Source organism: Hermetia illucens, chromosome 4, assembly GCF_905115235.1.
Source record: "Hermetia illucens chromosome 4, iHerIll2.2.curated.20191125, whole genome shotgun sequence".
Taxonomy (NCBI): Eukaryota; Metazoa; Arthropoda; class Insecta; order Diptera; family Stratiomyidae; genus Hermetia; species Hermetia illucens.
Genome location: NC_051852.1, coordinates 73983346 through 74011149, shown reverse-complemented (window position 1 = coordinate 74011149; position 27804 = coordinate 73983346). Strand labels below are relative to the sequence as shown.

Here is a 27804-nt window from a genome sequence, read left to right as displayed (position 1 = left end):
TTCCAATTTGTTAAAGTATAATATAAAAGGGGCGAAACCTCCAACGACTTGATCCAAGGAGAACGAGGCAAGCAAGATTCCGAAAATGTAGGCAGAGTGAAGCGAGCATACTGAAAATTAGATTTTGTTGAGCCTCTCTACAGGACAACTATAATATATTGGAAAGTACAATTTTGAGTAAAGTGTACTTAATGTGTCATTTTATTAGCCACGATTTTCTAAGAAGAGGCCTGCAAAAGCGTTTTGGAATGAAAGTTCAAGTCGCCGAATAGAATAACTCGTTATAAGGAACCAACGGCCAGATAGATGACAATTTATGGTTCTTTTTTATTTTCCTGGACTGAATCTGGTACCGAAGATAGGCAAATTCAAAACTTTTGTAATTTCTCTAATTCTTTCGTATACAGTGCATTCGGCTGCTTATCCTTTCTGTGGTTAAGTTATAATTTTCATAAATAAATAAAAACCACAATATTCAATTCATCCCCTGAATTTTCCTTTATTATCTATTCTTGAAAAATGAAAAATAAGGACTCCACTCCATTTTTACAAAGAAAAAACAAAAAACGTCATCATTACACACCAAAAAAGTATTTGTCTCTATGCATTTTCTCTTGAAATATTATCAGGTAACGGTACTTACCAAACATTCTGGTGCGTAGTGAGTCGGTATTGCGTTGTAGTCTATTTAGTGTTACGTCCTAAAGTGATAGATTTCAATCGTTGGAAGTTAATAATGAAGGAATTGCAATATAAGACGAAGGGAAGGAGAAACGACTGTGGAAGAACGAAAAATTGTAAATAATTTATTTAAACAAGATTTTATATTTACAGAAATAAATGAAAGTGTTAACAGGCCAGTTGTCTACAGGTATCCGAAAACAAGATTATAAAAATTAACTGGAAGTGAAAAATAGCAAATAGTGCGAAAGTTAAAAAAAAAATCTAGCAAAGTACGCCAAAAATAGCCGCTGTATCGGATGAAACTGTACGGAATGTGCTTCGTGAGACTCGCCGGAAATCGTTCATCAGAAAAAATAACAAGAAACATGTCGAGAAACCGGAAGCGCAGCGCTTCAGGTATGAAAGGTTTTGTTTGTTTCTTCTGTGAGTATGTTTAAGGGCAGAACTATCCCTTTTATACGTAGCCCGTGAGGTGTATGAATTTAGCATGTCAGACTACTCACTTTGGTACGATCTTGATATTTATTTACACGTTAAAGTCAACTTTGAGCTACTGTAACTTTGTTAATATGATTTTGATCAAATTTGGAGATAACATGCTTCATACTAGAGCCTACTACTACTTTTTTATAGCTCCAGGATAAAGAAGGATTATTACATGATTTCCCCAAAAATATAGGAATATACTATTATTAACTGAATTTGAGCAGATATTGATATGGAGAGTATTTTGAGGCTTGGACTCCGTATAGAGGCAGCCTCATGATTTTTTTCAGATTTTTCATTTGGGTAGTTTCTGAGAATGGATCCACTAAAGAAATTATCATTTTCGACCCGTCCCACTTCCCATCTTTCCAACAATATCATATTTTTGACATTTGATAAAAATATGACCGACATCGAAAAGTACCAATCGAGACCATTCATTTGATATCCAACATGACTATATTCGGAGAAGAAAAATACTTACACTCCCCTTTTGCATGTATGAGAGCCCCCCCTTTAATCTCAACGTGGAAAAAAAATGTCACTCACTACATATCTGAGCGTTCACAGGTCCCACCTTCGCACCAAATTTCATGTCAATCAGTATAGCCGGTTCTGAGAAAAGTGTGTGTGACAGACAGACACACAGGCATTGAACCGTTTTGTTTGGAAACAAAATCTTAAAAACGGGTTGTGTTCGCAAAAATGTACAGGAATTATCCCCCTGAACTTTTGGGGAAAAGTCGTTTTCACGGATGAAGGCAAAATATATATATTCAAATCGGGCGCTAAAACAAAAATATGGAGGAACCAGAACTGTTAAATGGACGAAAAGAATCTAATTTCTACAATAAAACACCGAGGAGGGTGGCCCCAAGTATAGGGTGGCTGACTTGAATAAGGGAGTATGGACCGCAAACCCTATATTTATATTTCCAAACATCATCTTCACAGAATCGTGGAAAAATGGGCCTATCTGCAGAGCACATTTTTAGTCAAGATAATGACCCGAAAAACAGCGTTAAATACAAAATTGTGGCTACTCCACAAAACTCCGAAAAGTTCGGAAACTCCACCATAGTCTCCAGGTAGACGTTATAGAGGAATTGTGGAACACAGTGGAAAATAAAATCCGGGACAGGTACATTTCAAACGAAAATGACTTACGAATTGGTCTTCAGTAAAAATCGAGAACTATTTCAAGAGGTACAACACAAAATCTCGTAAATTCAAGGCCAAGCCGATTACAAGCAATTATTAAGCAATGCCGACTCACTACGCACCAAAATGTTTTGCAAGTGCCGTTATTTGGTAATATTTCAAGAGAAAATGCTTTGAGACGAATAGTTTTTGCTGCGTAAAGATGACGTTTATCTTATGTTTTTGTTTTTTCTTTATAACAATGAGTGATTAATAGAGCATAATTAAGGGTATAAACTTAATATTGTATTTTTTATTTAGTTATGAAAATTTTAAGTTAATCGCGGAAAAAGTAAGTAGATGAATATTTCTTTGACACAATGTATTTGTTTAGCAGCTTTTGTTCTCTTATCGTGTCCTCCAATACGTACGACAAAAGTAGTGAATTAACCAATTAACCAGTCTAAGTAACTATTCAACTTTAACTTTAATTTATGGTAACATAATGTACTAATATGCAATGTTAACTTAACCAGGTGGTGTGAATCATGCAAAGGCACGGAGATCACAAGATAGTAGTTTTCAATCGAAAACTAGTGCGGATCAAGGTTGCACAACTAGATCTTTATATGATGCCATCTTTTTACGAAGTATTTTCCTTTTTTGTAGAAGCCATAGAAACGCATTTGCCCTTACGCATAGAGCACTTCCAGCAAAACGGTAACATTAAGAATATCACTCACATAGATTCCAGTAATAATGAACTCTCTTCGGGAGTTGATCCGCAAAAGAATAATGCAAAGGCATGCGACAACTTCGACCACAATGAAGGACAAATGAATGACCTCAACGTCGAGAGTAATGTTGATCCTCATAAAGAACAACCTCAGGAAGAAGAAAAAGATGAAGGATACTCGCTGATAAGATTTCCCACAAAGAAAGGTTGCTTACGACAAATAATGTGGATAGTCATTTGGCCGATTCATTTCCTCTTTTTCTTCACCATTCCGGACTGCGAGCGACCGAGATTGAAAAAGTTATTTCCACTTACGTTTTTGATGTGTATAGTGTGGATTGGATCACTGTCGTACATGGTCGCTTGGATGATTACTATAATCGGTAATTGAATCTGTTTGCTTTGATACAGTATCAGCATGAATACAGTTGTTCTGTCTATTCTTAGGAGATACATTGAAGATTCCAGACTCAGTCATGGGGATAACATTCTTGGCAGCCGGAACCAGCGTTCCAGAAGCCGTGTCCAGTGTGATAGTAGCAAAACAAGGTATGTATGCTAATTTAGGCAGTGAATATAAAATAGGATTAAGCGAGACTGAATATTTGTCAGACTTGAGAAATACAGATATCTATGTATATGAAACGTGTCTTGTAATATTCAAGCATCCAGTAATGTTATCTGGGTGAATGTTTTATTTAAATTTCAGCGTTCTGAAATCTTAATATGATTTCAATGGGAGCTTGGAATATACAAAAAAATCTGTTACTTAATTAATTAATTAATTAATTTATGTTTTTATGGTCAAAGTAAACTCCTTGGAAAAAAGATTATGCCACTCGGGAAAGTGCACGGTCTTCTGTGGTGGCTCCCCCGAAAACATGAAGTTGTTTCTATTCTTCAGGCTTGTCGCAATATTTCAAAATAACAGAATGACAAATTTTCGAAATTGTTGTTTTTTTATTTTAACCAGTTAAAAAAATGTTATTATTGTGAAGTTAAATATTTTTGGCGTTCCACGTGGATGTGTAGAATAATTGACTTAAATTTCAACTAAATCACTTAAGTAGTCTGTTGTGAGTGGCCCCTTCAACGTTTGAAAATGTCATTTCGAATAAAAAGCGTTTAAAGTTTTGACAATAGACAACATTTGATATTCCTGGAAAAGGTGTTTAGACGGCAAGTTGGTCTTCTATACCTACTGTGGCATGCCCAATTTTTTGCCCTATAACTTTAGAATTGTTTTGAATTTTAATCTGAGCCTGGTAGCACATTTCGAAATATGTAAAGAAAAAAATTGATTTTTTCAATCCATCCATCCATCAATTTGAGGCAAAGAGCGCGCTTGCTATGAGTATTCGTGTATTCAACTTTTTACGTATATTCAACCGCCCGTTTCGCTCTATAGCTGTCATTGTTTCATGGCAACCTGTCCAGTTAATTCACACTAGAACATGTGCTTCTGATAGAGATCTGTAAGAAGATTTTCTTGATTGGACATGAATATGCTACTGAACATTATTTTAGTGGCTCTAAATAGACGTAATGTGGAGAACCCTTATAACCCTTAATCATATCTCTTCTCATTCAAAAGACGTTTGTCTCTAATTCGAAATATTGCATAAAACGTAATGCAATTTAACGATAATTTGATAGTTATGCGGGTCTATTTGCTGCTAAATGGAAAAAAGTATGTAACAGAGAGGAAGCAGGCTTTCTACAGACTAACAAATCGCCATAGAGTGGAATCCACTATTGCATCATGGCCGACGAATGGGCTGATCCAGAATCAGATATTACAGAATAGTGGAGGAGAAGTGAAAACTGCCCGGGAATGACCGCAAACTGTCAACGGTGGCCTAATAAATGGCAATAACATATATATTACTATGTAGGAATTATAGGTTGAACAGTTATCCACTGAAGAAAGTAATTACTAAGTAAAAGGTAAAGTAAAGCAGCTACCAAAGGCTAGTTTTGCTAGTAGTCCTAATTGGCTTTTCTCAAGAGAGCTGATTCGACATTTTTAGGGATTATGGTCAAAGTTGGCATGGTTATGCTCGCAGGGATACAGTAGCTGACGAATTTTGACTGTGGCTATTCTCCACCGGTGTTCTCGGTCTTTTGATGTTATTGCAGGGTTTAGAGGATATTTGTTTCATAAAAATTTTAAGGTGTTTAAATTTTGTCATTTTGAGCATTTGCTACTTCTTATCATGTATATTCTTTTGCACGCATGCGAACTTCTCAGTGTTCTAAGATGCCATTTTAAAATTGCTATATGTTTTCTTTTCAAAAACGTGCTTATATTCTGTATCACAAAATACCTCTTCTCATTTCAGGCCACGGGTCCATGGGAATTAGTAACTCTATTGGCTCCAATACGTTCGACATTCTCTTGTGTTTAGGACTGCCTTGGTTAATCAAAGCGGCTTTCTTGCCTATCGAGCGTGGCCATCATTGGGTTGGTATCAATTCGGCAGGACTCGAGTACTCCGCCATATCGTTACTGTCCACCCTGCTAATGCTCTATATAACATTTTCACTGAATAAATTTAAACTGGACCGGAGAGTAGGACACGCCTGTCTTATTATGTACGCGGTCTTCCTGATCCTAGCGAGTTTAATCGAACTAAATGTATTCTTCCGAGTAAACCTACCAACGTGTGGCCGGTGAGAATGAAAGTTAGAAGACGAGTTTATTGAATATTTTTGAAAGGAAACCTATCATTATGGAGTTCTTGCTTACTTTTCAAAATTTTAATATTTGTTCTGTTAGTGGTAAGACGTAGATTAGCAGTTTTTCGAAAAAGGACTCCGTGGAGCAAACTCCATCTATTACGGATTGATAAGTGCCAATGTGGAAAGCATACTTTAGTGCTTGCATAGAAGAACAGATAGGCACCATGTATTTTTGAATTGTTTGGATAAAAGTTGATAGTTTCATTATGTTAATCATTGTTCAAAGTAGAGATGGAACGTGACCAAGAATCTTTCCTTTCAATGCCACTTGCTGAATTACTTTCGTTCTTACGTAAACACAAACGCGAATAGTGCTGTAAATATTCGATGTAAAAGTCATTAATAAGGTTGGGTACAACAAACCATCACTAACATAATTATAATTTGTAGACAATTTAAGTGTTAGTGTTAATGTCACAATAATGCAGACTGCATTGTCGCATTGGTAGCTAAGTTAGTGGAAATAAGGCAGTGAATGTGCTTTACTGACATGAAACGTAAAATATGCAATAGCTTATGAACAATTACTTCAATTTGAGTAGCGATTTCCCTGTGTATATTTTTACATCATGTATCGTGAATATAAACTGTTTTATAGGTTCATATGTTTAAGTAACTTAAGGTCACAGAGTATTAAATAAAATTTAGAACGAACCACCTGCCTTTCACTTTTTTGCCAAATACAGTCGAGAAAGGTACCCCTTAAAAACCACAATAACCAAAATAAATCTTTTTTTTCGTTTTATACCAAAATGTTTGGAAGGAGTTCCGATATTTTTTGGGCTAAATAACTGATTTTTTCTTCTGGAAATAGAACCGGACGGTAAGCGCTAATTTTATAAAATTGAGGTCCTCAAAAGTAGCTTACACAAAGAATTTGCTCAAATACGATACGACGAAGTGATGTCTGCAATGGTAAATTTGCTTTTGTCATTACGCTCGCCCTCAGTATTGTATTGAATAAAATGTTATGTCACGCAGTCGTCCAAGTATCCAAATTTACGAAAAAAATTAATTAATTAATTATTTCAAGGAGGAAATAGGTGTAGGTCTCAAGAAATAAAATTTTTCATAAATTGATTCTACAACTATTCAATAATATACCCCAAAACTCAAAGCAAAATTCCAAACCATTTAAAAGTTATAAGCATTTGAGCTACAATTTTCACCAAGAAATAGATAATCGACGAATAATCCGACTCTGCTCATAGTAAAGAAGCTCGAAAGGAAAAATTCAGGGCTGAAAGTGAAACATATGAAGATGATAAAGGATCTGCAAATGTTGCTCGAATGCCTTACTAATTCGTAAGTTATTTAAATTGATACATTACTGCTTTGAAAGTACCTTCATTGCCACTCTTTTTTTCAAACGCGTTTTTCTCGGAACTATTTTTTCCCGAATTTGTGTACATTCTAGCTCGCAGAGGTTTTGATTAATCCTTATCAAATTTAGCACACATTTTCTTCATATATATATACGCTCTATTTGAAAAATTATAAACGTTACCCCTATTTTTTCTCATTTTGTATTGCAGAAAAAGGACAAAAATACGGCCAACGGATGACGACTTATAATGTGCAGCAGCTGATTTCTCCGGATTTTTTAAGAAAAATGTTTGAAAATTTCAGCAAATGTTCTTCAATATATCTTCAAAATAACCTCAAATTCTCAATAAAATATATTTATTCTTTAAATGTTAAAAAAAAAAATTCATGAAAATTTCTCTAAATACGCCGTTCTAAACAGAGGGGTCCCCGGTGTTACACTCTCAAAGTCGACTGTTGATTGACTTTCCTGATTCGTCGTCCTCTATATTATTCAGATCATTTGGGATTGACGGTGTGTAACACCACTTCCGATTATGACTTTGGGTATTATGTGTCTTAAGTTTTCGAATACATGGATCAGCCTTATATGAAATTCCAGGTTTCAATCTATAGAACAAGATTTTATATGGTTCCAGGCAAAATGCACCGATCATCTACGGTACCCTCGATCGAGGCTTTTTCTGCACGAGATATCTTACTATACTCAATGCATCCATTGAATTTATTTTTAATCGAGTACATTGATAATTTTTTTAAATACAAATTTGATATCTCTACGGTTAAGCTACTTTTCGACCGCAACTACGTCGCACCCGGATTGACATTTACTACTTATCTTAATAATAATAAGCTTGCAAGAGCGCTTCATTCAAGACCGTAACCATACACTGTGGGTACCCTGCAGAATGCAATGTGGTCAATATTGCATTTGCCCGTAATTATCACCCTGATTTAACTCAGGTACTGATTCACAGCTGAATCAGATGTTGCCCACTGTCCACCACATTCTACACGACAGCCTAGTGCTCTAACCACCGACCCATCCGGAGACGGACATACTTTGCGGTATATGTCTTTTTTTTCTTTAAATGAAAATTTGGGATCTGTATTGTTGAACAAAAATAGACTCTGTGACAACCCCGACCTTAGTTTTTTTTACAGGTTATCTTACTTTATCGAATACACTTTTGTCGGATGTTTCTACGAGTAGCACAATAGTTTCTAGTACCCTATGTCGTGACCTCCACTTTCACTGTTCACTTCTTTTTTTACACTCAAACTCAGAAACGGAACTAAAGTTTCTAATCAAATTTTATTAGTTATTATACTTAAATTACACTTACACTTACGTTTTCGTTACTCTACACTACTTAAACTTTCCCTACCTTTCGGGTTCGCTTTTACAAATCGACTACGCTTATATTTCCTTATGCTTATTCTAGACCTACCTTAACCTACTTTCTTATTCTCATTTGCCGACCCACGATTACCTCAAAACATGATTAAGAGGTCAGTCCTGTTATGCAAACACTCAGCACTTTACAACGCAATACTGACCGACAAGTATGTTCCGCATATTGTAATACAAAGCTTGCACTTTCCATCACAATGTCGATTACACACTTCTAGGTCGCGCCCAATGAGTCACCTCACCCTACATCAAAAAATTACTTGAATGAATGTACCAGAGGAGAGATTTCAGGGCTGTGCAGAGTCCTTAAGAGGGTTGAGTCGGCAAAATTTAGTTAGGTTACGATCTGTGCAGACCTTTCTGGACCATTCTGAAGAACAGGTCACAGAAATGGGAGGGATAGAGTTGGCGATTTCTGCAAATCTTTCAACACGAATGTGTTGCAATAGGAATTGAAATACTGCGAGAACGATGATTCATCATCATGAATGGCGCAACAACCGGTATCCGGTCTAGGCCTGCCTTAATAAGGAACTCCAGACATCCCGGTTTTGCGCCGAGGTTAACCAATTGGATATCACTAAAAGCTGCCTGGCGTCCTGACCTACGCCATCGTTCCATCTCAGGAAGGGTCTGCCTCGTCTTCTTTTTCTAAAATAGATATTGCTCTTATAGACTTGTCAGGTTTGATCATCCTCATCTATACGGATTAAGTGACTCGCCCATCGCAACCTATTGAGCCGATTTTATCCACAACCTGACGCGGCCAAGAGTTCGCCATTTTCTTTTTGCTAAGATTTTCGACCCGAGATAGGAGAAATTATTACCGGTCTCAAAGTTGTTGTCTCCTATCTTTGACCAGTGCGGTTTGATGTTGTTGGTTGGTTGGTTTGTAGTTCTGACGTTGCCACCATTTATTTTGTCTTGCCTTCATTAATGTGCATCCCAACATCGTGGAATGGTCTTGAGAGTAACCCTGCTGCTTTTATCTGGCCTCCGACATTGCTCAGGCTCAGCCTGGGCAGTCTTATTAATTTCGTCTGGATACCGAATTCTCTCATGACCGTGTACAGTTTTACCCTGGCTGGCACTGATGTCCATATTCCAACAGTTTTTCCATTGCTTGTCACCGGGGGAAAATCTAATCTTTTACTGATTTGCCTGGAGTGAAGCCTCTTTCGTATGGGCCAATTATGTTCTTGAGATATGGGGCTATCCAGCCTAGCAAGATAGCGGAGAATATCTTATAGATGGTACTCAACAACGTGATACCTGTATAATTGCTGCACTGCGTGATATCTCCCTTTTTATGTATGAGACAGATAATGCCTCTTTGCCAGCCATCAGGCATTGATTCGCTGCCCCACACGTTGAGCATAAATTTATGGACCACTTGATGTAATTGGTCGTCTCCATATTTAACCAATTCGACTATAATTCCATCGGCTACTGGCGACTTATGATTTTTAAGCCGATGCACGGGTTATTTCTTCTAATATGCCCATTCTGTTGGAAATCAGATTTCCCTCTTTGTCTCGATAGGGTGAGCATCGAGGTGTGTAAGGCTTCATCTTGCTAACTTGTTGGTAAAACTTCCGCCTTCGGGCCTGATGCGGTTGCCCCCTGTACTTTTCGAGTTCGCAGACCGGCTGGTTCTCCCAGGCAACATTGCGCGCTATACAGCACTCTTCCGTTCCGTTGCTAGCTTAGATTCATCGTCGAACCACCGACTCTTTTTACGGCTGGGGCCAAGTATGTTTGTGGCCGTATTTATGATAACGTTCCTCAGGTGATTGTGAAGAACATTCGTTGATGCTTCATATCCCGGTTCTCTGTTGACTGCGGCTATTACGGCATTCATTGGCCCTTTATAGGTGTTACGCAGAGCTGTGTTGTGGATGGCTTCAGTGTTAACTCTCTGAGTGTATATTGGCCCCCGTTTATGTTCTTACAGAAAGACCGCCCCCAAGAAAGTGTACAATTTTCATTTTTGTATGTTAATCGATTGACTACTAAGCGAACTATAAAATCTGCCAATACACAACCAAGGTTACCCCGTTGACATGGCTAACTGTTGGTCGAGATCTCGGATTCTGTGTATAAATATACAATGCGCCGTTGATTTGATTGAGAGTTGGTGCCTCAGGCATATATATATGGTTTCCATTCACCCATTAATGGGTGTCATCTAAACCTACGCTCCATCGTTCAGCTCCCCCCGAGACGATCGCACTCTTCCTCTAATGTTCGGTGCCAAGCGCCTTGGACCACTTTGGAAGAGTGGATTACGCTACATGGCGTAGCCCGCAATGCATTTGTCACCCCTCCTTAATATGTGACCTAGCCAATGCCACTTCCGCTTTCCGATCACAGTGCTTATGAGTACCAGGCCTATGCCGACTTCTACGTTGGAAATAGTCTCAGGTCAGCGTACTCCGATGATATGAAAGCAAATAGGTGCTGAGGAAGGAATCGAGCTTTTGAGTAATAGTGGAGTTCACTTTCCATATGCTACTCTTGTACAACAACACTGAAATACGACTTTCCAGATTTTGGGCAGGGCAGCAAAAACCGGTCTAGCGCTGTTAATGCCTCGGGCAACATCCGCAGAAACCACGCTCCCTAGATATACAAATTGATCGAAGCTTTCGATTCTCTACCCATTAACGCAGATAGGGAGAATGCGATAACTCGTTAGACTGAGAACTTGGGTTTTGTTGGTATTTATTTTCAGTCCAAGTCTACTTGCCTCTCTTCCCAAATCCAAAACCATTTGGCCAAGGTCCATCACCCGGTGAGAGAGCAAACAAATGTAATTGGCGTAGTCGAGGTGTTTGAGGGAAGATGTCACTGAATTCCTTCACACCTCCCGAAAAGGCAGCATGAAGAAGGTCACCTAACAAGACGAAATAATATCGCCAAAAAGATGCAACCCCGGCCGACCCCACTTTACACCTCAAAATCTTCCGAGATTTTACCTTGGTGCAGCACGTGACATTTTGCGTCATCATATGCAGCTCTGATAATAGCTATTCGTTTCACAGGAAAGCACCTCCTGCGTAGAGCACTCCAGACACACTCCGTGTACACACTATCAAAAACTTTTTCGAAATCGATTCAAAACAGGCGAAGCAAAGATCTAAAGTCAGCGCATTTTTCCAAAATTATCCGTGATGTGGTCAATGCAGGAAGATCCTCAGCGGAAACCAGCCTGCTCTCTGTCGATCTTGATTTCAAGATGTTCTTTTACGCGTTCTGGTATTGCTTTAGCTATTATCTTTGCGACGGGAGGGAGCGCGCACATATCCCTTCAATCTTGACAATCACAACATGTGCCCTTTTTTGGAATCTTAACGATCCTCCTCTTTTTCCGCTTTCTGGGATGGTCTCGGATTCGCAAGATTTCCGTAGAAATGGAAGTAGTAGATCAGCAGTAACTGCAGGTAAAGCGATAAATAACCCTTTGAACAACCAGCGGCTCTACCCCATTTTATTGCATTTATGACCGAAAGGATTCAGTTCGTATCCACATGTTATGGTGACTAGCCATTTCATTCACAAGAGAACGAACCTCACCGGATGTGATACGGTCCAGAACTGTGGTGAAGTGTTCTTTCTACCACTTCACCTGCTTTTTATCGTGGATGACAAGTCGACCGTTAACGTCGTTCACAGAACCGTTGAAAAATTTGTGACCACAAGTAAGGTTTTTCGTGATGCGGTATACACTTCACGCAATTGCAAATTATCTCTTGTCACGCTGAACTTCTCAGGATTTCGCTTGGTATCGAAGTTCAAGGGGGTCACGCCCGCCATCACTCGCAGCAGTCAAAAGAGCCTTCAACAGCTTCCGTTTAACGATCCGCTTTCACGATTCTGCAGTCAGCCAGATTTTATGACATCCTTTCGGGGCGAAGACGACGACCTGTGTCGCACCCGGAAAAAGCTTATTTTTTATGGCGGTCCAATGTTCATCGATATTCTGAGGCGGATTACTCAGTGTATTTGCCGTCTTATAAGCAAGATAGCTTTCCAATTGCCGAGTGATAATTGGATTATACAATGGTGCGAGAAGTGGCGGACGCGACACGTAAGAGAACGCAAACTACCATCAGATGATGATACTTTTCGAGGCCGATGTCAGTTACTCTCTTGTTACGCACGTCGCTTCTTTGGAACAAACATGTACAAGTAAAGAAGAAACAATCTGTGAGAGATTACAGGCCTTGCAGGCTTACCTCTCACAGATTACAGGCCTTGCAGGCTGACCTCGACATGTGGACGATGATTGCTTACACATGAATTTTCACTATAAACTAGTCTCATTGCAAAGAACTGTATGTCCAGGTATTATCGGTGCCATGAGGACTATATCTGGCACAACAAAACACTGCAATGAGATTATTTGTGTAGATCTATGGGGAAACTATGGAGGTGGGGGGCACAAAGCAACGAAAGAGTCATTGGGAGAAGTGAATTCAGATTTTGCAATGTCTTCTGATTCTCGGATCCCCATATATCTGCTCAATATGGAACGGTTTTCAGGCAGAAGTGTATACGGTTGCAATCTACAGCGATAATCAAGCTGCACTGCCGACATTGGGCAGGCCTTTGATCACCTTGAAAATCATTTAAGAATATAGAAATCATTTGAATTCTATTCGAAGATTCAATACGGTGAAACTATTCTGGGTACCCCATTATATATTGTAGAGGGAAATGAAATCTCAGATGCCTTAGCAAAAAAGGGTTCAATTCCCTTCATGCCGGACCAGAACCAGTAATGAGTGTCAGAAGCATTAACTAAAGCTGCTAATAAAAGCTGGACACAAGCTTCTCATACGTGACAGAGCCTCAATGCTATCCAAAAATACTGCAAAGTATATTCTGTCGAAAAGCAGAAAGGCTTGTAGAAGTTTCGTTGACATTCTGACTGCCCGTAATTCACTAGCTGGGCATATGTTCAGAATAGGAATTATCCAAGGTGATACGTGTCCATCCTGTAATGAGGAAGCGGAATTCTGTGAATTCCGCATTTTCTAAGTGAGTGCCGTGGCATGAGTAATTCTTCATAAGCTGCAGGTACTGTCTCCAGTTGAAATTAATAATGCACATTTGTATAAAGTAGAAATTCAAAGATTGCCTTGGTTCGGGGGGTCTACAAAAGCACCGTCAAAAAATAGATTTTTTCCCACGATAGTGGGTTTCGCGGATGACATTATAGTGATTGTTGTTTGCGGATGTAGAGCTGGGCAAAATCGCAATATGATTACGATTATAATCAAGATGTGGTCATGATTAGATGATTATGATTAATAATAACCGTAATCATAATCATGCAATCATGAGCAATGCCGTTTGTGCTTTGCGAATCAGCTTACTCAATGACTTGTTAACCTTTTAAGTAAATAAATTTGTGGATTGGCTGCAATGAGCAGAGGAAACTGGTTTGGTTGTTAGTTGAAATTCTGCTTTCGTGCAAGTTGACAACATGAAGACAAATGTCTGTACTCATTTCAGACGTGGAAAGTGATCACTTCTTTAAGGGGGCCATTCTCAGAAACTAGCCAACCGAAAAATCTGAAAAAAATCAGGAGGCTGCCACTATATGGTGCTTGGACTCCGAAATACCTTCCATGCCGATATCTGTTTAAATAAAGTTAATAATAGTATGTTACTACAATTTTTTTTAACTGGTTAGAAACCCCCCTTAAGTTCGTCCTAGTACCATGAAATTGCAGTGATATAGGCTATAATATAAAGCATGATCTTACTAAGTTTGGTGGAGATTGCACTATGGCTAACAAAGTTATAATACCTCAAATTTGTTGCTTCTTTGAAAATTGAAGACTATGAATGTCAATATCACCCGAAAGTGGATACTCTCATATAATATATGGATATATTACGTGCTACGTACTAAGAAATACACAAAACCTTTCGTACCTGATGCGTCCAGCTTCCGGTTTCCCGACTTGTTTTAAACAAATGTCGATATCTATCTCAGGTAGAAGACATATATATGTCTGTGTTTTATTCTTTACATTTGTGCCTGAGTCAGAAATCAGAATGCTAAATGAAGTCTCACTCTCAGATCACCGGTTCTTAGAATTTGGTCTGTAGGCGAACGGTCTGGAATACAAAGGCAGAGTCCTAGAAAAAAGAATTGGACAAAGTTCGATGAACTTCTTGGCGACAGAGTGGAGTTCCCCAACTAAGGACTCTTTTGGCAATAAAAGATCAATTGAAAGCTCTGACAACAACAGTTCCAAGGTGGAACCGAGAAGAGCAAACGCTCAGGAAATCAACCAGACGACTTCTAAATCGTGCTTGAAAAAGCAATAAGAATGAACATTGGTTAAACTTCCGAAACTGACAGAGTAAATATCAGAAACCCGTAAAACTTTGGAAACGGGACTCCTTTGGAGCATATTGTTAGGAACTGGAAGAGAGAGTCCTTAATAAGGATGAATTGGCCAAATTGGCCTCACTTAGAAAACCGGATGGTACCTGCTGCGGCTGCCTTAAAGGAAGTATGCTATCACCACTTCTGTTGAGTATGTTAATCGACTCACAACCATGCGTACTGCAAAATCTGCCAATGTAAGTTCAAGCTTACGGGGTTGACGTGGTTGTGCTGGTTGTTGATCGAGAGCTCGGAGGGGTGTGGAGAAATACACAACGCGCCGTTCATTGGATTAATAGTTGGTGCTTCAACCATGGACTTTCAATAAATCCAAATAAAATCATAACAGTATTATATACAAAAAGGAGGAAACTGAATGGTCTTTGCTTTACAGAGGTAAGGGGTACAACCCTGCCACTTTCCGAAGAAGTGAAATATCTGGGAGTTATTCTTGACAACAAGCTTCTTCGGAACAAACAAATAGAGGTGAAGATGAAACAAGGCAAACTCCATCCCGTGTGAAGGCCATTTTTTTTTTAGAAATTTTTTGTGAAGAACTGGATAAAAGTACAAATACGAATTTTTTTTCCATATATTTATTAATAGTTTTAGCATGTGTAGTAATTTCTCTCGAAAGCATCGTTCATTATTGAAATACAGAGCTACTTATATACCGATCTCAAAAAAAGGTGTTTTTCTGCTGCCACGCTGGGGAGCGCTGTGATCATCTTAAAGAAAAAATGTAAACGGCATTTTAACGTACGGAATTAACCACAGTCTGCAAACTATGATTATTAAAAAATATTGAAAGCAAAATTTTTAATTGACCGTTAATCTGCTATACATAGTCCATAAACCTTAGGTTTTTTGAAGAAATACATGTAAAGCCTTGACTTCAATTCTTATGATTTTAGCGAAGTCATTCGAACGTCATTCGGATCGATCAATACGCTCTTTATTAAGGCGATCAACATAAACCTGGCGTGTGACATTTTACCTGTTTAACACTGTAATTTCTGAACAACTCCGAATATCAAAAAATTACTTTGGCCATATATTCTACACTATATGTAGATACAATTGATGCTAAGAAAAATTGATTCCTCGAATCCGACACATGGGATGACCCCCACAAGGTGAAACAAAAGAGTTTTCGCTGTAAACTAGCCACACTGCAAAGAACTGTGTGTCTCAGTATCACCAGTGGCGTGAACACCACATCCGGTGCAGCTCTGAATGGATTATTCAATTTGCAGCGCTTGGGTTTGTTTATTCAGAGCACTGCAATGACAGCAGCTCATAGACTAATTCGCTTAGCTCTATGGGGAAACAATGGACGTGGGGGCACAGAACATTGGAAGAGTTATTGGGAGAACTGAATCCAGTATCCGCAATGCGTTTTGATTCTCGGATCCCCATACATCTGTTTGGTAGACGGTATAAAGTTATTTTGAAACGAAAAGAAAACTGTGAGGAACCAAAAGAATCCGTGTCAGGGTATACTAACTTCTTCTTCATCAAAGGCTCAAAAACAGAAGAGGGTTCTAGCGCAGGAGCCTACCTCCCGAATAAAAACCAGTTATAGGCTTTTCCATTGGGACAACATCCAATGGTCTTTCAGGCTGAAGTGTATGCTATCCTAACGGCGGCAACCAGCATGATTGGCGAGTGGTTGAAGGTTAGGCGTATCGCAATCCGTAGCGATAGCGAAATTGCATTGAAGGCGTTGGGCAATCCTTTGATTACTTCAAAAATCATTCAGGAATGTAGAAATCGATTGAACTCTGTTTTTAGATTCAATACGGTGGAACTACTCTGAGTACCTGTCATTGTGGTGTAGAGAGAAATGAAATCTCGGATGCTTTAGCAAAAAAGGGTTCAATTTCCTCCATGTCTGGACCGGAATCAGCAATTGGGGTGTCAATAGGATTGGCTAATGCTGCTATCAAAAACTGAGAACAAGCTTTGCATAATGACAGATGGCTGGGACTTAATGCTGCTAAACACACCAAACTTTTCCTCCCAGAACCAAACAAACATATGTACGACAAATTTTATCCCTACGAAAAGCAGGAAGACTTGCAGAAGTAGTAGGCATTCCGACTTGCCATAAGTTACTAGCTGGACATATGTTCAGAATAGGAATTCTCTAAGATGATACGTGTCCATCCTGTAATGGGGAAGCGGAATCCACGGAATATTAAGTAAGTGCTCCGTCAATGGACTCATCCGATTTTTGGTGCTGATGTGCTACAACTCCCCTGAGTAGCATCACATCCACTAACGGAACTAGATTCTAAGGGCTCAGGGGCTTTACCTCTCCCCCACCTCAACAAACACACTCACACATACAATTTTTTTGAGAAGATATCAGAACGGGGTGTATTTTGTAGCTCAGATTTCGAATAGATACACTATTTTGTTTTAACATTCTTCGGCTAGATGGGTTCTGAGAACGAGACCTGTTTCACTTTTCGGGGCACACATTTTGAAGTCCCATCTCCTATCCTTCACCCAGACAGACAGACAGATAGAAATAAATGGACAGACAGATAGTGAATCGATTCTAATATTAAATGTATGTGTCATCAAACAAAGAGGTTGAGCAATCGCGATTGCAGATACAGGATTACACGATTATGATTACGTGATTACATGTAAACGTGATTATTATCACAATCACGAAAGTCCGATTATGGTTGCAATCATGCAATCGTGAAATTCGTAATCATGATAATGTATTTGTCCAAATCTGCGCGGATATAGAGTTGTATTTATTCGAAGCAATCAATCAGGAAAAGGTTGAAAGTCACGTCAAAACCAGCAATAAAATACCTTGGAGTGATGATAAATGTCAGGTTAAATTTTCAGCAGCATTTACCACACATTTATATTAAGGCGTCCAGTATCAGCATGGCCCTGATAAGGATGTTGGCAAATGTGGAGGGTCTGCGATACACCGAATCGACATTTTCACCGATGAAGTGACGCGCTTCTATGATGGACCCTGTTCTTCCTCTGATCGGTACAAGAAAAATACCGAAAGAGAGTAGTCGTTGAGCAGGAAACAACAAGGATAGGAACAGGCTGAAATGGATCGATGGGCACACAGATTGATTCCCAGCATCAAAGTCTCGGTCAGCGGTGCTAGAAAGGGAGATACTGCGCAATGATGACTCCCGACATCCAGAACAGGTTCATTTAGGCGAGGTGCAACCATACCATCGAAGTATTCATTTCAGTACAAAAGCCAAGCTATATAATAATTATAATTTTCAACTACTTAACTCCGCCATGCTATTAATATAGTATGTTGGTCCCAAGCCCAGGTAAAGGAGGAGGGTTTGAGGCAACGTACTCTATACTATCCTCAGTAAAACAAAAATAAAATGCTGAGATCAGGGAAAGAGATAGAGTATAGTTGGAGTTATTCCACTATGCTAAATCCTACCTGATCTCTCTTGGTGACAGGCCCCGCGACAGGTCGACCAAGAAAATGCATAGAATGTCGTTATAAACATGATGATCGGATTAAGTCACAGGCCTCGGAGAAATGCTAGGGCGTCCACCTCAGTCGACGCGGCAGGACGGGCCCCGATCCTGTCGAGAAATGGGCAAGGGTTCTTGACGCATGGACGGCGTCAGGACGTAAGCAACAAATACGTGTCTGCACGCTAAATGTTGGTACCCTAACTAAAAAGACCGAGGAACTCGCAAGAGCCCTTCGGAAAAGGTGCATTGATATCTGCGCTCTGCAAGAAACCCGATGGTCTGGTTCCAAAAGCTGCGACATTGAACGCGAACGCGGTAAAAATGGCTACAAACTTCTCTATTTTGGTAACCCACACACTCAATATGGTGTTGGCATTGCCATCTCAGAGGGTTTCCGTGATGCCATTAAATAAGTCGAACGATTTGATGATCGGCTGATAAAGCTCACCATTATATCAGCTGATCGCACTATTCACTTCTTCACCGCGTATGCACCACAAACAGGCCGACCTGATGCTGAGAAAGATGCCTTCTGGCAACTTCTCGATGAAAAGACTTGTCACGTGCCTGCTGACGATTACATAATCATTGCCGACGACCTTAATGGTCATGTGGGTGAAAAGGCAGACGGTAACAGGTGCCATGGGGGAAAGGGGTTCGGAGCGCGCAATGAAGGTGGCGAGCGTATAATCGATTTTGCGGACACCAATGACCTTGTACTTATGAATACATGGTTCATCAAACGATTGTCTCATCTTCCCACATTTTATAGTGGGAACAATAAAATGCAAATCGACTATATTCTCATAAGACAACATTTTACCACTGTCACAGTCGTTCCCTATGAGACCATCGCACCTCAACATCGGCCGTTGATTGCTGTCCTGCGAATTAAGCCACCGATAAAACGGCGTGAGGAACGCACTGGCCCGCCGCGCATTAAATGGTGGCGATTTGGTGAGAAGAACGAAGAAACGGTCTCACTCATACGATTGCCAACCATTACAAATGTGGAAGAATCATGGAACCAAATGAAAGACGCGATCCACAAAGCGGCCTCTGCAACCCTCGGGGTCACCAAGCCGGGTAAGCGAAATGAAGGTCCGTGAAAAGAAACGCCTCTACCACAAATTTCTCGACGATAAAACGCCTGCTAATTGGCAAATTTATAAGAATGCCAACCAGGAAGCAAAGAAAGCGGTCGCTGTCACCCGAGCGAACCATTTCAAAAATCTTTACGATAAACTGGACACTCGGGATGGCGAGAGAGACCTGTATCGACTTGCTAAAAGCCGTGATGAACGCACACAGGATATCGAACACTTCTGTTGTGTTAATGACAAGAACGGTACTTTGCTTACCAACCGTCGAGCCGCAACGGATAGATGGCGAGAATACTTCGAACAGATTTCAACTGAATAATTTGCTCATCCTCCACTTCCACAATCATTCCCGACATTTCGAGCAGTTCCACTAGTCAGCGCAACTGAAGTCGAGGAGGCAATAAAACAAATGAAATCGGGGAAAGCAACAGGACCTGACGACATCGCATCTGAGCTCTGGAAAGCGAACAGCTGGGACCCAACACTGTGGCTCAGTGAATTCTTTAACCGGGTTATTCAGGAAGGAAGAACACCATCTGACTGGCAAAAAAGTACCACCGTTCCAATATGGAAAAAGAAAGGTAGCCCAGCAGAATGTTCAAATTACCGTCCGATCCGGTTACTTTCCCATACCATGAAGATTTTTGAACGCATTCTTGACAACCGTATTCGCGAAATCGTTGAAATAACCGTGAATCAAGCCGGATTTGTCAAGAACTACGGAACTACTGACGCAATACACGCTGCGCGGTTACTCATGGAGAAACACCGTGAGAAGCATCGCCCTCTTTACATTGCCTTTCTGGATCTAGAGAAAGCGTTTGACCGTGTACCACACAAACTCATCTGGTATGCTTTACGACAACACTTCGTGCCAGAAGAACTCGTGCGCTGGGTTCAATGGCTCTACCACGATCCGAAAAGTAAAGTTCGAAGTATGGCGGGGTATCAAAACCGCTTCGTGTCTCTGTTGGAGTTCATCAAGGAAGTGCCCTCTCACCTCCTCTTTGTCCTTGTTATGGACACCGTCACACGGGATATCCAACGTCCAGCGCCGTACACACTGCTTTATGCAGATGATGTTTTCCTAGCATCTGATAGCAAAAATGATCTCGAGCAACTCGTCCAAAAATGGAATGATCGCCTCATGCAACACGGTCTCAGATTGAATTTAAACAAAACTGAATTTTTGACGACCGATCCCCATGAAACAGGCACAATCACTGTCAGCGGCAGTGATCTGCCCAGATCTGAGCGATTTAAATACCTCGGGTCAACGCTATCAGCCAATGGAGAGCTGCGTTATGAAATTGCTTCACGCATTAACGCAACCTGGATGAAGTGGCGTTCCACAACTGGTGTCCTTTGTTATCGACGTATCAACGAACGTCTCAAATCTAAAATTTACCGCAATGTCGTCCGTTCAGTCGCTCTCTATGGTTCTGAGTGTTGGCCGACCATAAAAGACAATGAACGGCGTCTCGCGGTAATGGAGACGAAGATGCTACGTTGGACTAGTGGCGTCACACGTTTAGATCACATCCGAAATGAGGATATCCGCGATCGTTATGGGGTTGCACCGATCGTGGAAAAGTTGCGAGAGAGGCGTCTTCGATGGTATGGTCACGCAATTCGTGCAAACGAGAATTCACCTGCAAAAATTGGTCTGAACATCGAAGTCGATGGTAAACGACCAAAAGGCAGACCTAAGCAACGGTGGCTTGATACGCTGGATGGAGATTTGAAAGCCTCGAGATTGCACCCAGATCAGGCATTCGATAGAGCCAAATGGCGAAGCCGATCACAACGAGCCGACCCCGCTTGTGAACGGGACAAAGGCTGAAGAAAAAGAAGAAGAAGAATTTTCAACTACTTCCAACAACGAAAATCCTCTACTATGTAACATAATATATGATGGTGTCCTACCGCTTCCAGCACCTAAGCAAGCCCCTGCGGTCGGATTCGCAGCAGAAAGCAGCGATCATCACCTCAACATTAGCAAGGAAGCTTCGGCGGCCCGAAACTCAGCCTTAAACTACTTTTATTGCAAGTCATCAGCTCCGTTCTTTTGTATTGGGCACCAGGGTGGGCATTAGAGCTAAACACCGAAGGAACTTCGAGTTAAGTATTTTCAGCACATATTGCGACCTAGTAGCACATGCTTAATTGCGCAAATGATCCGGATGGATATTTTAGTCGATCAGGCAAGCTGTATGAGAAGCAGGAAGCGAGCCTAAATAAACAAACTGAGCTAATGAGGTCATTGGCTGCGTGTATAACGGCGCGGAACCAGAAGAAGAATGGTCGGCCGATAGTGGATACACAGGCGAAGTGAGTTTTCATTTGACTGAGTTCTTAAGCGGCCACGGTGGACACAGGAACTACCTCTATAAGTTCGGTTTGGATGAATGACCTGATTGTCATAAGATGCAGGGCACGTTTAGTTAGTGTCGCATTTAGCGGTGGAAAATCTGGTAAGCTACTTGGTGGAATGGGGTACAACATGGAACGAGGTAGTTGCAACTATGAAATGGATGCCCCAACTGCTAAAAAAAGCAAAATAAGAACGAAAACTGCAGCAACTAATACCGCACAAAATAGTAGCATTTAATTCATCTAGGGGACAACCCAACGAAGCAATACCAGGACGGTGTTTCTAGGGGCAGAGTGTGGAGAAAAGATGGGAATTTTGACTTCCCGATTACAGATGCATATATATGATGAATTTCCCCTAGTCGAAAAGCCAGTCAGAGAGATAATGAACCGATTTGAATAAAGTCTCGTTTTACGAGGTCTTTCCGAGAAGCCTAGACTCCTGCTGTATTGTTCTGTGTTTCCAGGTCGATCCACCCTCCAGCCACTCTGAGAAAATGGGTTCCACCGCATGTCCAGCTAGCAATGGAGTAGTCGCCCTTTCTCGAAGTGTGGCCAATCCATTGCGACGCCTCCACCGGCCGGACTTGTACGCCGACCTAGTTCCCATTTCGAGATTGTTTTGGGTCAGAGTACACCTATGGCACAGGAATTAACGAACGCTTGGAATCTTCGAGCCAACAATGACAGTTATTTTCTACGCATTGCTTTCGTATAACAGCACAGACGAATAACTTCAAATTGATGTTGTTATGAAGGTATCCACATGACCAGATTTACAGTGAAGGTGTGCCGGGTAACATTAAGTTCGGTTTTACTATAAGCTTTACTATAAGGTTTTATTGGCGTTTATCTTTAATTCAACTCTGGTTGCCTCCTTCTTCTTTAAATCCAGAGTTACAAATAGGTGTCATCAGGGTGTAAATTGCTGTGTATTATAATAATAATAATAATCGTAAGCGCAACAGTCCATATTGGATCAGGGCCTTGAAATGTGTTAGAGCACTTCATTCAAGACGGTAGCGGTACACTGTACACTCCCCCGAGATTATTACCCTGATTTGACTCTGGTACTCATTTACCGCTGAGTCGGCTGATATCCGATATCTAGTCACGATAATAAATTCCTTTGTCACCAATGAGATTTGAACCGCTACGACAACCCAACCCTCTAACCACTTGAGCCATCCGGATAATGCCAGAGGATATTTCACACATAATAATTCTTGAAAGCTTTCGTTTTCTTCTTCTTCTTTCTTTTGGCCGCTGTGAATTTCATAAAAGACTAAATATCATACGAATCGTGCAGTAATTTTATCTAATATTCAAATATTTGCTTCATTTTACGGTGAGCGTACTAATGTAAAACCATTGACCCGAAAGTGGGTTTGCACTTAGCGAACAAATTGCTGGGAAAACATCTCTCGTCTGAGCACACTTCTAAATAATTTTGAATAATATAATTTTGCACTCGTTGCACCGCGAGGCATTTGGAAGCTGAACCTCGATCAATGCCATTTACATACTCGAGCATATAGCATGCCACTGTATGCATGCATGCATGCACAGATATTTATAACAATGATAAGACAAGATAAACCGCTCCAAGGAGGCAGGTATTTTTGATGCTGTGTAGTGATTAGGGGCTGAAGTGAGCATGACTAAATGCGTCACCTATGGCCAGAAATTCAGAGAAGAACATACATCCATATTTGGATAAGCGGAGATTATAAGCGAACACGATCAAGACCAATGGCCGTTGAAGAAGCTTTCGCGCGGAAGCCTTTTATTATCACTATGTGAATTTCATCCAGCAGGTTCCAGTAAGCAGACATGGATAACATAAGAGTTTTGCCTTTATATGGAATTATTATTCAACACTATCATTTACGGGGGCAAGAGGCAGTTCAAATATTTTCGAAAGGTTTCTGGGTACTCATAAAAGTGTGAATGCCTCTGTCATGATGAGATTATGTTAGCAATCAACAATCCCGGGCCATATTTTATAGCCACGGTTAAATACGGGTAGACGCGTGATGGTCTGCTGCTAAGATTACATATCATACTTAGCATTCTACGATTCGCTCCCATAAGATGGGCGGATCAGTTTTGAGGCTGCGGCTTATCTCCTGGGAAATTTCCAGTTGCACTGCACTCACTTGAGGTACACATAAACCACCACCTTGTAACTGGTCTTGTCGTGGTCTCAAAGAAGAGAATATGCTCATAAATTTTGTTTCCACCTCATTAGGGTGGCAGTGGAAACTTTTCCTTAAATATTCGCATGCACTTGGGATGAAAATCAATTAAAAATATAAAATCGCCTCTTGGCCATTCACTTTGTAAAAATCTGGTCGTGCGACATACAGGTGGACGTATGACGTGTTTTTATCCTTGCTATGGGCATAGGCCAAGCACACTATGCAGGTTTGTGGAACTCCATATGTTTCAGTTTGTGGTCAGCAATTCATACTCGAAAGTATGAAGGAGCTCAGGTAGGGATAAATCTCGTAAATTGTTTGAACAGTTATTCAATAGCCAACCAATGCTGGAAAATTTATTTCAAGTAGCTTAATTGCGACCACTTTGTATTAATGCACACTTTATAGCTCAAGTCCGTAAATCTGTTAGCGAATGCACTAATTTATCAAAAAGTAAATACAGCGTTACAAAATAAGAGTCTGAAGACTTGATGATCATCTGCCAAGTGTGAACTTAAGCCTTGTTTGGTAGCTCGCAGTTTTTCGGCGTCAGTTACCCACAACTCTGCCTTAGGTGAATATCCGGGTGGTTACTCTTCTTGGCTCGAGTTTACCTTTAGGTCTTCGATATTTTTATTCTAAATTTATTTATTTTTATTTTATTTATTTATTTTTCAATAGGGTTTGAATAGGACTGTCGTCCGGATGGTTTAGTGGTTAGGGACTGAAATCCCCTCGTAATCGCGGGATCACGGGCAATGATGACCACAGTGTACCGCAGTCCTGTATAGTCCTGTAATTCAAGCTTTCAACTTCCAAATTCTTTCAGTCAAGACCGATTGACATGAAATTTGGGGTGGCTTAAAGGTGGAAATGCAATTAGATGTGTGCAGAGTGCGAACGAGACAAGCTTCGACCCGCACGCAGCTTCAAGCCCAGGCAAAGGAGGAGGGTTTGAGGCAACGTACTTTATACTATCCTCAGTAACCCATTTAATGGAACAAAAATAAAATGCTGAAATCAGGGAAAGAGATAAATAAAGTATAATTGGAGTTATTCCAATATGCTAAATCCTTTCTGATTTTTCTTGGTGACAGATCCCGCGACAGGCCGACCAAGAAAATGCATCCAATGTCGTTAGAAATAAGACGATCGGATCGAGTAACAAGCCACGGAAAAATGCTAGGGCGACCTCAGCCGACGTGGCAGGACGAGCTCCGCTCGTGTCGAGAAGTGGGCAAGGGTACTTGCCGCATGGACGGCGTCGTGACGTAAGTAAGTTAGTGCGAACAAAACAAATACGTGTCTACACGCTAAATATTGGCACCCTAATTGAAAAGACCGAGGATCTCGCAAGAGTTAATCGCAAAAGGCGCGTTGATATCTGCGCTCTGCAAGAAACCCGATGCTCTGGTGCCAAAACCTGCGATATTGAACGCGAACGCGGTAAAAATGGCTATAAACTTCTCTATTTTGGTAGCCCACACACTCAATACGGTGTTGAAGTTGCCATCTCAGAAGATTTCCGTGATGCCATTAAAGAAGTTGAACGATTTCGTGATCGGCTGATGAAGCTCACCATTATATCAGCTGATGCCACTATTCACTTCTTCACCGCGCACGCACCGCAGACAGATCGACCTGATGCCGAGAAAGATGCATTCTGGCAACTCCTCGATGAAAAGACTTGCCAGGTGCCTGCTGACGACTATTTCATCATTGCCGGCGACCTTAACGGTCATGTGGGTGAAAAGGCAGACGGTAACAGGTGCCATGGGAGAAAGGGGTTTGGGGAGCGTAGCGATTTTGCGGACACCAATGACCTTGCATTTATGAATACATGGTTTATCAAACAATTGTTTTATCTTCCTACATTTTATAGTGGGAACAGTAAAACGCTAATCGACTATATTCTCAAAGGACGCCAACATTTTACCACTGTCACTGATTGCAAAGCCGTTCCCTATGAGACCATCGCACCTCAACATCGTCCGTCGATTGCCGTCCTGCGAATTAAACCACCGATAAAACAGCGTGAGGAACGCACTGGCCCGCCGTGCTCTAAATGATAGTGATTTCGTGAAAAGAAAGAAGAAATGACCTCACTTATACGATTATCAACCATTACAAAGTGTGGAAGAATCGTGGAACCAAATGAAAGACATGATCCATAAAGCGGTCTCTGCAACCCTCGGAGTCACCAAACCGGGTAAGCCGTACATCAACCGAGATAATAGGCTTTGGAATGAAGATGTTGAAATGTGTGTGAAAAAAAAGCTTGACATTGACCAATTGGCAAATTTATAAAAATATCAACCGGGAAGCACAAAAATCTTTACGCTAAACTGGACACTTGGGATGACGAAATATATCTGTATCGACTTGCCAAAAGCTGTAACGAACGCATACAGGACATCCAACACTTCTGTTGTGATAATAACAAGAACGATATTATGCTTACCAACTGTCGAGTCGCAATGGATAGATGGCGAGAATACTTCGAGCAGATTTCAACTGAAAAATTTGCTCATCCTCCACTTCCACAATCATTGCCGACATTTGGAGCAATTCCACCTACCAGGGGTGCTCAGAGGTGGCGGGGAGGAAGACGAGGCGGCAACCCTGCCGGCCGAACCAAAACCAAGTGGCCGAACAGAACCTCCATAGTGGTGGCACGGGGAGACGCTGTATCTAATTGGCTTGCCGGCCGTGATGCCTACTTAAGGCAATCAGTCTGCACGGGGACTCATCTGAAGTGGCAATAGTCACGAAACCTTACCAAGGGTATGCTGGTACCATGGCAACCGGGATAGCCCCTGGATTCACATATTTCAGGAGAATTCCTGTTGTATGTGCATTCAGCTGGGTTCTTTGCGGGTGGCCCCCTAGTGGGAGCTTCATGGGGGTTGGGGTTGTGGTTGCGTTCAAGCAAACAGAGACCTTCGGGTCTCACCATGGTGTTGCGTTTCAATGAAGGTGCCGTACTCCTTAGTTCGGAGATTTAAGCAGGTCTAGCATCCACCAATATGATTGCTGAGCCATGCACCTGGTATAGACTGGTACCGCCGTAGCTTGCTGAGATTAAGTCCACAAGACAGGTACCCACGCAAAACTCGATGACGGAACTGTCAGCGCAACAGAAGTCGAGGAGGCAATAAAACGAATAAAATCGAACATTGTGGCTCGGACTATACAGGAAGGAAGAACACCATCTAACTGGCAAGAAAGTATCACTGTTCCAATACGGAAAAAGAATGTTCAAATTACGTCCAATCCGGTTATTTATATTTTTCTTCTTAAAGTCGCTGATCAATTTGTGCACTTCTGAAGCATCATATCCGCCGACGATGGCATCTGATGTCGCTCGGCATTTTAACAGCGCTAGATCCTCTTTCGCTGTTTTGTTCAAACCTAGAAATAAAACTATCTCAAGACCATCAAGTAACGAATATTCCGTACATCAATTCATTTCATGTTGTATTCAGACTAAAACAATCACAAATAAAGAATTTCGTCGAAATAGAGGCCATGGACGTGTTGATTAGGAAGACGAAATGCCAGCGGGTAGTTCACAAATTGAGAAGAGGCATCAAATCTTTTACGGGTTATACCATGCTATGCAACCCACTTTTCCAGGATGGTCGCTGAATGAGTCGCCCTAGAAGTGCGTGGTATAAAATAGTTAAGGAGGAGATTAAGTT

General features: G+C 40.9%; 1 protein-coding gene across 2 annotated transcripts in view; it reads left to right on the top strand.

Annotated features, from left to right (window-relative positions):
- The window catches only part of LOC119654819 (sodium/potassium/calcium exchanger 3), an 84134-nt gene extending 77692 nt beyond the window's left edge, over positions 1-6442 (top strand). The window contains exons 5-8 of one of the 2 annotated variants that reach the window (XM_038060379.1): positions 2847-2918; positions 2980-3429; positions 3494-3595; positions 5389-6442. In XM_038060379.1, the coding sequence (XP_037916307.1) occupies positions 2847-2918; positions 2980-3429; positions 3494-3595; positions 5389-5723 (959 nt within the window). In that variant the 3' untranslated portion in view covers positions 5724-6442. The remainder of the gene's footprint in view (positions 1-2846; positions 2919-2979; positions 3430-3493; positions 3596-5388) is intronic. The other variant, XM_038060380.1, reaches the window with a different exon arrangement.
- The last annotated feature ends 21362 nt before the right edge of the window (positions 6443-27804 follow it).